The sequence below is a fragment of the Chenopodium album genome, chromosome 22, assembly GCF_948465745.1.
Source record: "Chenopodium album chromosome 22, dcCheAlbu1.1, whole genome shotgun sequence".
Taxonomy (NCBI): Eukaryota; Viridiplantae; Streptophyta; class Magnoliopsida; order Caryophyllales; family Amaranthaceae; genus Chenopodium; species Chenopodium album.
Window position 1 is genome coordinate 29,369,265 of NC_137855.1, and position 12,494 is coordinate 29,381,758.

At 32.8% G+C, this 12,494-nt stretch overlaps 1 protein-coding gene across 1 annotated transcript in view; it reads left to right on the forward strand.

Annotated features, from left to right (window-relative positions):
• Positions 1–12,494, forward strand: part of LOC145606003 (calcium-transporting ATPase 3, endoplasmic reticulum-type-like) — a 36,659-nt gene that overhangs the window by 2,739 nt on the left and 21,426 nt on the right. The window contains exons 5-13 of the mRNA XM_081662067.1: positions 2,239–2,256; positions 5,703–5,839; positions 7,408–7,482; positions 8,174–8,219; positions 8,390–8,449; positions 8,554–8,634; positions 9,821–9,906; positions 11,805–11,906; positions 12,041–12,094. Coding sequence (XP_081518193.1) covers positions 2,239–2,256; positions 5,703–5,839; positions 7,408–7,482; positions 8,174–8,219; positions 8,390–8,449; positions 8,554–8,634; positions 9,821–9,906; positions 11,805–11,906; positions 12,041–12,094 — 659 coding nt within the window. The remainder of the gene's footprint in view (positions 1–2,238; positions 2,257–5,702; positions 5,840–7,407; positions 7,483–8,173; positions 8,220–8,389; positions 8,450–8,553; positions 8,635–9,820; positions 9,907–11,804; positions 11,907–12,040; positions 12,095–12,494) is intronic.

The window sequence follows — 12,494 nt, forward strand, 5'->3', positions numbered from 1 at the left end:
GTAAATATTGTTGGGTAAAGGGGGTAGAGTAGTGAACTGGTAAAGGGGTACAGTAGTGAACTAGTAAATGGGTACAGGAAAGGGGGTACAATAGTGAACTAGGTTTGGCAAAAATAGAATAAAGCGAAAGTGTAAAGAATTTTAAGGAACGAACTATCGGAGTAAGTGTTAAGAGCATTTAGAAATCAAGGTAGTACAAAGTATCTAATTAAATCAGTACTTATTTTCTATTGTTTTGATATTTAGAGAATTGAGTTTTTGATTTGGCTCATCGAAATTAAGTTGTAAAGAACATAACTATTGTAGGGATTTCCGTAGTTGGTTATAAGCAAACTTTTAAAGCTTCATAAGAGCATACATAGATGGCAAATTGGACATGACTTCCTGTAGTCAAGCCTATGTTAAATATTTATTTTTACTAAGCTCAGTGTCCTAAAATTATTGTGTAGTTAAATGCCTAAAAGACAATTTGTTGAATCTTTGAGGGAAAAAGTTCTTGTTATCATGAATTTACTTTATTTTCTCTTATAAGGCTACTGTATGATTATAGCCAAACATTAAAAAAAAATTTGTGAACTTTTGTTTGCCAACTTTACCTTTTTTGTACGCTTGGTGTCTTTCTAATATAAGTTTCTATTACTTAACAATAAACGAGGGGAATAAGGAAAAAATTTCTTACAAATATCTCTAGAGGGTAATAGATAGTAGGGTCTTGTGGATGACTGAAGATGTCTCAAACCATTGGAGCATGATTCATATTATTCCCCACTTATAATTTCATTCAAAAATCAATTTCACGTTCTGAGTTGATTGATGTCACGACTTTTTCATTGTTTCCCCACAATAATAATTTTGTCAATATACATTTAGATGCCAATGCCAAATGCCATTATGAATGTATGATTGTAAGGGGGAGGGGGGAGGGGGGAGGGGAGGGTGGACGGATGTACTACCCATTTCCTAATTCATGATTTCGTTCTAACCAGAAGCTTATGCAATAATGAATAACAGAAAAGGATCCTCGCCCTTAGTTGTTAAGGGAATAGTATTAATCCATTTTGTCCTTTATATGAGCACGTCCACTAATACTTTTGCATGCCATTTCAATTTCACCTTAAAGATCAAACTAGCTTTTGTCTAATCAATTAGTGCTATTAAATCAGGTGTTCGATTGGGTCAATGCACGTTAGGTCATCTCGGGTCGGGTCATGTTAGGTTGATGGTCTCATTCATGCGGGTTGGGTTTTTGGGTCATGTTAAGTGATGCATCTTATTGGGTTTGGTCGGGTTAGGTTGCTTCAATTTGGGTTTGGATGCACTTAGTTTGGGTTTGATACAGGCTTTGTAGGTTATTTCAGTTAGGTCATCATCGGGTTCGGTTCAATTTTGGGTTGGTATATTATCAGATCGAGTTAAGTTTAGAACAAGTCATTATCAGGGTTCGGGTTTGTATCATTTCGAGTCATGTACAATTTCATATAGTGTTGTTTGGAGAACGATATACTTCTCGTAGTAGAAAACATTTAGAAAGGAGCATGCATGTAAGTATGTAGCTATATAAGATAAAGGATGTCTAGGTTGAACTCAAGTTGAGGTGTATACATGTTGGGTCACATAGGGAAAAGTCGAGTTGAATTTGAGTCGGGTTAGTAATAGGTTAAGCTGAATTTGAATCGGGTCAGTAATAGGCTGAGTAGAATTTGTGTCAGTAGCAAGTCAAATTGAATATGGGTTGTCAACAGATTAAGTCGGGTTTGGGTCATTATAATTTGATAGTTATATTTGGGTCAAATCATCTCCATGTCCAGTCATGTTTGGGTCGAGTCGTGAATTTTCGAGTTAACTTGGGTTGGGTTGATTTTAGCTCAGGTTTGGGTTTGCGTCACCATTTTCTCGGGTTCAAACAGGTCGGTCATGATCAGGTTTGTGTTAGTTTATTGGGTCGAGTCAGTTTTTGACAGCTTTATTTTCAAATGGTCAGCCTTTTTATCAGCTATTGGTATGCATCATATAAATGCTTCTTTTCTACAAGACCACATTGTCCACATATGTGTACCCAATTTAAATATGCTTCACATTTTAAATGCTCTTTATTACTATTTGATTATCTAGATTTGTGTTTGTATGTCTGATCTTAAATATTGTATTCTTTATTTGCTTTCTAATGCATGAATCCTTTTTCCTCTTGTAACTAACATGCTGAAATTTTTGGGCTTCTGGCTTCTTGAACCATCTCAGTGCTTCCGCAAGAGAAGAGTAAGTTCATATCTAAACCCTCCTTATTCTTACATTAATATTAGAGAGATCCATATTGGTACTATTGTTGCTGCTGTTTCCCCTTTACTTTCCCTATTTACTTTTTCACTTATGAAAAGCATTGTTTATATGAAAGTTGTTGAAGGTTGCCAACTCACTATTAAAAAAAGAAAAAATATATAAATGCCAAAGATTAATATGAAAAAAAAAAGAAATATAGACCGTCTGATGGTTCTGTTAATTAATGGCCAACGTAATCCATGGTTATACGCATCTTAAGGACTGTCGTAATGTTTTTATTAAATTTCCTTGATGAAGGTACAGAACTATAATAGGGTGGCAGTATAAATTTAAATGCGTTATTATTTGTTATAAAGTAAATTTTTCTAAGTTGTAAATTCTTATTCTTGTGATGTTTTTGTGGGTGGTTGGTAACGAGAACAAGAACTATTCTGAAGGCGATGGTTTATTGCTGGTCTACTGGCTGTGATATTGTGCTAGAATATTGTGTTGTTGAAACATTTTTTTATTTAGCAAAATAAATGCTAGGCTGATTAGAAGAGTTACTTTACTAAAATGAGGACTCTTAAGGGGCTTAAAGGTTTGATGTTAAAGGACAAAATCTGATGATTTAGTATTTGAATTGCAGGATTCTTGGAAAATAATGTAGATGACAACAATTTTAACAATTACCAATATTTCAACCTATTTTCCCCTTATTAATACATATGAACTGCAAAATACTACTTCCTCTATTTTTATATACTTGACCTATAGCCCTTTGGCACGCAAGTTAAGGAAGATATTAAAGAAAATAAACATACACTAAATAAAAGTAAACTAATACCATAAAATCCCAAATTATCCCTTTTATTGGTGGTTATATTTTTTTTTGTATCAAAGAAACTGTTTATCCTCTCTAATTTCTTCCTCAAATTGCGTGCCATGGGACTATCAATATATATATTAAAACTCAATGGCAAGGATAGTAATCCTGCCATGTGTCGCTAATCTCGCCACGTGTCATAATGGTTTGACAAATCATATGACACATCTTATGATACTTGGTACAATGTAATAAAGTTGCATTTAAATGAGTTATTCATATTCATAAATTCTAAACTTTTAATTGTCAAATCATGTAGGTATATTTTAACAACAATATGATTACAAATTAATTTCATTTCTTTAAATTACTCATTTAAAATTCATATAGGTTATATGTATTTAAAATATATAGCCGAAAAATGCATAGGTTTTAAAGGTTTTTTCTTTTAACCACAAGATAGAGTTACTTTGTTCTTAAAAAACTACATATATGTTTACTTTAATTGAAGGAATTTTTATGACAAAGGAAAAATAATCTAATACTAAGTATAAAATTTAGGTTGCTACATATTGAGTAATGAATTTTAATGTTTACTAATATTAGCAAAAATAAACAAGTGATTTTTTCTTATAAAACCACTAATATATTGTACTTTATTTTATTTTATTATTCTTTTTTATTTACAAACAATGGCCCGGGCATCGCCCGGGCCAAAAACTAGTTGTCAGTTAAAAAGAAACATAAACACACAGAGAGGAAGAATATGTCATTAATCTAATCTCTATACTCCTTAAAATAGCTCATTGGACTTCGGTTCATATTGGATTAAAAAATAAATTAATACTCCTACCAGAAAGTAGCGGTTATTAGCAATCCAAAAAATCCTAGCCTCCTTTCTCGCTCTCTTCTCTCTCCTAAACTCTTGCCTCCATTGTTAATTTTGAAAGGGCTTCCAATGGATTTCATCGGTGGAAAGCTCTAGTCTTTATTTTTTTTAAGCTTTTTGTTTTTTAGATTATATAATGTCTCCTTGGAAAGAAAGGGTTTATTTCCTTCAAAAGACAAGGTTTTTTCGATCTCCTTTGAAAGACAAGGTTTTTCAAACTCCTTCGAATGACAAGGTTTTCCAATCTCCTTCGAAAGATAAGGTTTTATTGTATTTAATTTGGTCTCCAGTTGTGCGAGGCTACAATTTGGTTATAGCTCGGATTCGGGTTACGAAATCAGCACAAGAATTTTTTTTCTCACAAAGTTGCGAAGCGACGACGGATTTAAACATATTACAACGAATCCCGAATTGTTATATTTATGTATTTGGATTCTTAGCCCTTCCCGGATTAGTTCTTGTTTGATTTTGTTATATTCGATTTCATTATCATTAATTATCAATTTTAGATGCCGTATGACTTTAATTAATGAAATTTAGTGTCCTTTAGGACTTGTTTCAAAAATCATAAAAGTAAAAAAAATTATTAACATATATGGGTTAAAGCTAATTAAGCAATATAAATCACTTCCCTTAAAAGTTACAACATATAACCTATCTTTAACTGATAGACACAATTTAACTAATGTACACATTTTGTTGAAAAAATAAAAAAATAAAAATTTACGCCCTGTGCCCCTTATATCAAATGTAATGTTTGTTCAATTGGCTAATATCTAGCGAGTCATACTAAAGCTACGTGCCATTTACCTTATTTCAGTTTAAATCAAAGCAAAGTAGGGCATGCTAGACCAAATTTTCTTTCTTTCTTTTTTTGCTTACTTATGACACTGTTCTTTTTTTGTTCAACTCACTCTCCATATTAGTGCATTCACTTTTGTTCTACTTTTCATTTTGGTATGTTCTTTTTTGCTTAACTCACTTTGCGTTATCCTATTTTAGGTCTACCCCCCGTTATGACCTTACCCCTTTACCCCATCTTAATTACACCTTTCCACACCCTTTTTCTTACTTTGATCACCTTTTCTTACATCTACTTACATTTTTTACTTTCTCTTTCTTACTTTTTCTTACTTTTATCTTATACCCGCTTCCATTTTTTAATATTATTTTTAAATGCGTTCTATTTAGTCAAGTAGATTATAGAAGAACGAACGGAGGGAGTATCTATAATTCCATAGTAGTAAGTATTATAAAAAATAGATATTTGGAATATACAAACAAAGATGAATCAAATAAGATCTCACATGATAATGGTATATCTTATATAAGTGTAAATTACAATCAAAGCTTAGGTAGACCACACTAGACTATATCCGATTGATTGACCTTAGAGTCAAACTAGAACATTTTTTTTTTTTGGTTGAAGTAAACAAAGCGTAATGTGTAAAAGAATATTGGACTACCTCTTGAATATTTGACAACAAATAATAATTGAGAGTTTTCACTGAAATCATCTTATAATTGCAGGGTCATAAAATGTATCCCCTAAAGTTGTTGGTACCACTAACTTTGTTGATACATGCTATCTCTCTTCTCCTAATGCACACACTCACACATTCTTACCCTTAAAAAAAAAAACCCCCTAATCTTTTGCATCTTCATAGGACACTTTGATTGTTAGAGCAAATGATAATTCTTATTAAATCTATGCGTCACTTCTCATTGCAGGTACTCCTTTTTGGAAGTTGGTCATAAAGCAGTTTGATGATTTGCTTGTGAAGATACTGATAGTGGCTGCCCTTGTTTCATTTTTTTTGGCTTTAATAAACGGAGATACAGGCTTAACTGCATTTTTGGAACCTTCGGTAAGAGGAAGCTGTATTTTTTTATTCTATTTTTGAATTAAATCAATTCATTAGTATAAAGCCATGCGACATCTACAAATGATAATCTAATTTTAACAAATTCGTATAATCTTGAATCATGCAGAGGTTTCCTTAATCAAACTTACAATTGTTTAGAGCTTGCACACATTGCTGAAATATAGTCTGGTCATAGAGACAATTTTAATGATTTGTTGTAGCCGTAAGGATGTTATTCATTGGATTGATTTGTACATTAATGAAAATTTGACAACCATTGTCACCTCGGACAAATCCTTTCAAACAAACTAATTTTAGGGCAAATGATGTTAAATTATTTGGTTTACTCTAATACACGATAATTGCCCAAGGGCAAACAAACGACTTTCACCAAAATTAACAACTACACCTAGGGAGATGCTTGACTCTTCTGCTCAGATAAGATCTTTATTTAGATAAGGAAAACAAATTGTTTATGTAAACTGAGAGTTTATCGAAGGAGAATCAGGAATCCTCCTAGATACCGCAGTGAAAGATTGCTTGTCTTTTAGGCTGGCCATCCTAAAATAATCCCATAGAAAATCCAGTGATTCTTGGAGAATTACCCTGAAAAGTTTGTGTTTAAAGAACTCAATTTCCAGTTGTTATGTTATTTTTCTTTCCAACCACAGAACCAACTAGATGGTCAAACATGTAGACGTCTACGATAACTATCTTTTCTGTTCTTCTAACGACATAACTACAAAAGTGATTTGCTAATGCACCAAAATAGATTTGCTAATGCAACCCATCTATTAAGTAAAATTTTAAAACTCTCAGTTGGAATGCTACTATCCTAGTATTGTGCAAGAATCGGTGACACCATGTCTTCCATTACCATATTGTATCTCTTGTAAACTGTCTTTAGTGTCATGTCTTTCTAGATAAGACGTCCAGGTAAGGCTTGAACCTTAGCAGGGGGTCCTAGACCAATTAAATTGATTATGGGATGCATGAGGTTATGGAGTTTTCTCCAATCCAGGGGCACCATAATTAAGTCCTTGATGCATGATATTGTTAGAATCTATTATTGCTTGAGTAAGGCCGGAATTCAATAGGAAAACATCGATAATTATTCCTGGCAACAATGATTGTTCTAAATGGGGGATATTTCAAACCGATTGAGTTGATTAAAAGGAGTTGATAAATATTCTATTTAGGTTTTTTTTGTTCATTTCAATTTTTTGGAAGCAGTTTATTGAAATTTATATTGGATCTTGCAAATTAGAATTCTTGTAAAATTGGACTCCATGTTTTAATGCGATTCTTTTGGTTTTGGCTAATTCTAGTCAAGTAATTGGGTACAGGTCAATCTATTCAGGTTCATCACTTTGCAAGGATTAAAATTTGCAGGGGTTTTAGAAAAGAGTTAAAAATTAAAATAGGTCTATGAAATTCAAAGGGAAGAACAAATTGGGAATGGTGGGTACAAGATTGTTGTTTTAGGCTGCATCTGTGGGTCTGTGATCTTTATTTCTTTCTTTCCTTGTTGTCTCTTTTTCCATGTTTATGTTAATTACCGCTATTTGCAGGTTATTCTCTTGATATTGGCTGCAAATGCTGCAGTAGGTGTTATTACAGAGACAAATGCTGAAAAAGCTATTGAGGTAAAATTTTTATTCAATTTAAAATGCGTTTGCTTGCAGATGTGACACCTCTTTTTTCAGCATCTTATTCATATAATTATTAAGTATATATAAATATTGATCATGATTGATAATTTGTTTTTGAAAATGTGCATAAAGTTGTGGTCTTGTGAAAGAGAAGCTGTTCTTCATTATATGTTGAATTTGTATTGAGTAGTGTTTCTTTCACTCATTTAATATCTTCTTTTGTGGTTTAAAATATTGATTTAGGTTCATTTGTTTGTTGTTATATTGTTGGACTTCTTCCTGTTTAAATCATCAGTGTGGCTTGCCAAGTTCCACAATAATGATTGTCAACATAATATTTATTCTTGTTATTGTAAAGTGTTAAGTGACTGCACTGTGCTCTGAATCTGTAAACCAAAATTTGGGCTGTGTAGAGGCTAGAAAGAGATGGCATGCACAAAGCGTGAGGGTAATGGTGTACATATTGCCTATGTAAAAACCTGTTAGTTGATTGGCTGAATACTGATTTAATCATTCAACTTTGACCATTATAACGCGCTTTTATTTCTGCTAATCCTAGTTCTTGTATTCATGACTTTTCCTCATGATGTAATTAGTTTATTCGCCTTATGTGTGTGTTCTTGTTGTATGTGGTATCTAATAATATTTTTATATTCCCTCATTCTCTTCATTGTCATTTTTGCAGGAGCTAAGAGCTTACCAAGCAGATGTTGCAACTGTTCTCAGAAATGGTAATATAAAGTAATAATTACAAAGTATACTGAATTGTTTCAAAAATGTAGTATACTGAATTTTGCCATGAATATGTCAGTACATCTCCTTATTTGTGCTGATGGCTTATCCAAGCTGTTCTGTCTGTGCTTGTGTTTAGTCTGCAATGCTAACTCATTCTGCTCAACAGGTTGTTTCTCAATAGTACCTGCAACAGAGCTTGTTCCTGGAGATATTGTGGAGGTCAGTGGTAAGTTGGTGCTTTCTGTTCCAAATGAAATCCCATATTACTGGGTTCTCTATGGTTTATATTTTAATTTTTAAGCTAACTCCATTTTTTTTATGAAAATATAGTGGGTTGTAAAGTTCCAGCGGATGTGCGGATGATTGAATTGTTAAGTGATCAATTGCGAGTCGATCAAGCAATTCTTACAGGTACGTTTGGATTTTATGTATCTAGATTTTGTTGTTCCTGTGTGTTGGTAAAATTTCTTTGAATGATTAGTCTTGGGTGAGGCAGATGTTTGATTGGCTGTTTCTGCTCATTCCACTGGTTGACACTTTGATACTCTATGTTACCATCCCTAGTTAGTGGTTACTGACCATTCTCATTGTGTATGTGTGTGTGTGTGTTTTTTTTTCTCTAATTTTTTTTATATAATTTTATTTATTTTTTATTTTTTATACTATCAAAATCTGCGATGAGCTAATGGCAAGAATCTACAGCTTTATGTATCATATCTTTACTCTCCATAACTTGTACTTGTTAACTAAAGACTGAAATGAAATGAAAATGTTTGTTATATTAATCAAAGGATTGTGGAGCTCAACTATCTGACTAGTGTGTGCTCAATAACTACAACAAATGAACACACTCTCAGGACCTACCTGACCAAGGAACAACAATGATCCAATATAAACCCAAATAAAATCATGGTATAGTGCTTTGAACTGTTCTCCAAGCATCATAGCCTACAAACTCTACAAACCCCATTTGACACATCTTGGGAACAGTTCAATTTGGGCTATGATTCCCAATGACGTTCCAAAGACGGCCTGGTGACATGTGGTCAAGCTTGCTGATAATGTATCGACTGACCAGATTATGTCATTGGATGGCTGGTAGAATTCATAAGGCCTACAAACTTTTTAATTTTCTTTTTTTTTTTTTCCATTATACTTTTTCACCCAAGACCATGATCCTGTTATATGATAATATGAGGTAAAAAACTGCCGCATTTACTTTTGCTAAGTTCATTGATTTACAAATTACAATTACTCAAAGTTTTAAAGGAGAATAGGTAAGTTCCAATGAGGATTTTTCCTGCTTATGAATCTACATTTGTGCAAAGTAAAGTTGATCCACTTTTTTTCCTCTAGCTAAAAGTAAAGATAAGTAACCAGTATAATTTTGATTATAAAAATGTGAGTATGTATATGTGAGTTTTAATTGTGATAGGTGCTGTTCCATTCTGCCTCCGTTTATTTTTTTCTCAGGAAGTCATTTTCTATAATATTGTGTCTTTTTATCTTGTAGCCTCCTTTTCTCTTTTCACTGTAAGTTGATCTATAATTGATTTGGAAATTTTTCCTCATACTTTTGATCATATTTTGTTGGCAGGTGAGAGTTGTTCAGTAGAAAAGGAAGTTGATGCTACTTCTGCTGTGAATGCTGTGTATCAAGACAAAACAAATATTCTTTTTTCGGTAATGACATATTCATAATTTGGCACTTAATGAGCTCCTTACATGCATTCATTATGTTATAATGAATTGATCTTATCTATGTAAAGTTGTGAACCAATGCAAGCTTGTGTAATTAATGTACTAGTTTATAATAAACCAGTAATGGAATAGTTATTTCAATAAAAAGGTCATATATAACGTAGAGGTGTAGGGGGGATTATGTACTCTCTAAATAATTTAAACTACACATTTTACAGGTTGGAGGAGGTTGTTCATTGTGAGGTTTAGGAGTGCCAGTAAAATTATTGCGGAATACCTTAGGGAACTAAGCTTTTTATGGGGATTACACAAGAAGGATGTGGTGTAGTGCTCATTACCCTATTCTTTTGGTTATGCTAGTTAGTCTTGTGGGTAGAGTGAGGATTTGAGCCTACTATTGATGTGCAGTATGCACACATGAATGTAATTGGCATAGGATTAACTTTTGTAACAATGAGGGGATGCACACATGAATGTAATTGGCGTAGGATTAACTTTTGTAACAATTAGGGACAAGTAGGGAGTTGCTACCAAATATTTTACAGAAATATGGAAACCTATTGCATGGATTTAATGATTAGACAACTAAGATGGACAATTTGAACGAACATGGTTTATGCATAGGTTCTTGTCATAAATACATGAGAGTATGATTCCATGATGATTGAATAAACCAAATTTAACTTGGGGATGAAAAATGTAAGGGCTTAAGGAAAGCACAATACACCCACTAAGTGTCTTCTATATTGATTCAATATGACACAATATCACAATCCAATAACAACCATTTATCTAATGAATAACCCTATAAAATACTTGACAATATAAATCTAGGTTGGTTCAAATATCAAAGATACATAATTGCAAAACTAGGTGACCAATTTTAAATATCAAAGATACATAAACCTAGGTGACCAATTTTATTACTCCCTTTGTTTCGTAATAATTGCAAAACTAGGCATTGCACAAAGTTTTAGGAAAATTATAGGGTGGGGACCAAAGGGGGAATATTGTAATATAAAGAGTATAGTTGGTGGGGATATTTAATTGTTAGTAGTAGAGAAATAATTAAAAAACAAGTTGTGTAAGTATGGTTGGTAGGAGAGAAATAATAAACTATTTGTGCAAGTGGGGTTAGTGGGAGAGAGAAATAATGGAATAATAGTGGATCCTTACCAAAGAAGTATTGCAATTATTACGAGACCAATGTAAAAGGAAAGTGTTGCAATTCTTACCAAATGTATATGAGTAATGTTTGAGTCAAACATGGACTTGGTGCTCTAATGTTGTCAAATGCACGTTATGATTTAAATAATATATGAAACAAGTATGTATTGCTTTGAATGACACTTTTAGTCACATTTGAGCTTATTGCATAATCGTATCCCATTAAAATTTTCACGTTTACTTTAGGCACTGATATTATCGATACTCCCTTTGCCCAACTTTGTTTGCCCTTCTTTCCATTCAGTTTGTCCCCTTGAGTTTGTATCATACTATTAATAACAAAAAATCTAAAAAGTTGTGAACCCTTGATGGAGCAAACAAATAGGGACAAGTAAAATAGTTGTTAGAGTGAATAAAATAAAAATCTTTTTCGTTAAACACATATAGTGTGAAAGCTTAAAAGAAAATGTTATTATAGAGAAAGTAAAGTGGGTAATTATGAATTATGACAAACAGAGTAAAACTTACTTGAAATGGAGATGTGTAATTGGAAAAACACGAAAAGAAAATTGTAAAACGTATGTAATTTTTTCCACTTTTGCCCAAAAGGGAGAATGATAAAGCATTGGAGTTGTGTATTTTTGTTACTATAGATTGCCATTTTGAGGTAAACCATGCCTCTGTTATTCTAATCTTTATGCGTAAATTGTTAGGGTACAGTTGTAGTTGCTGGTCGTGGAAGAGCCATTGTGACTGGTGTTGGCTCTAATACTGCTATGGGCAGCATACGTGATTCAATGTTGAGAACAGATGATGTGAGTCTCTTTGTTGGAAGATAACATGCCTTAAAGCATCTTTTATTGAGAATTTTCTTCTTTCTTTGTGTGGAGAAGTCTGATGCACTATTTTGAAAGGGATTTGATGCACAAATGCACACCATTTATTGCAGGAAGTGACACCATTGAAAAAGAAGCTGGATGAGTTTGGTTCATTCTTGGCCAAGGTACATGTTTCAATTTACCTATTTGGACTCGGATGAAGTGTCAAATTAGACAAAGGTGTCCAAGCATCAGAGTCACCCATTTTCTTGAAAAAAGTTGTGTTTTTAGTTAAAAATGAAGTGTCCAAGTGTCGGTGTCGGTGTCGGTGTCTGACACGTGTCGACACGGACACGTGAGGTAAATGAAAGAGTTTGAGTAACATTGCAATTTACACTTTACCTATAAGTTTTTTTTACTACATAAGAATAACAACAAAGCTACTTTGTTCTTCCTTAAGAAAATGAATATTCTGCCTTTTATTAATCACATAATGTGAATTACCTCAAAAAAAAAAAAAAAAAAAAAAAAAAATCACTTAATGTGAATCCTATCTCTATCTCTATCCCTTGTTTTTTTATTTTT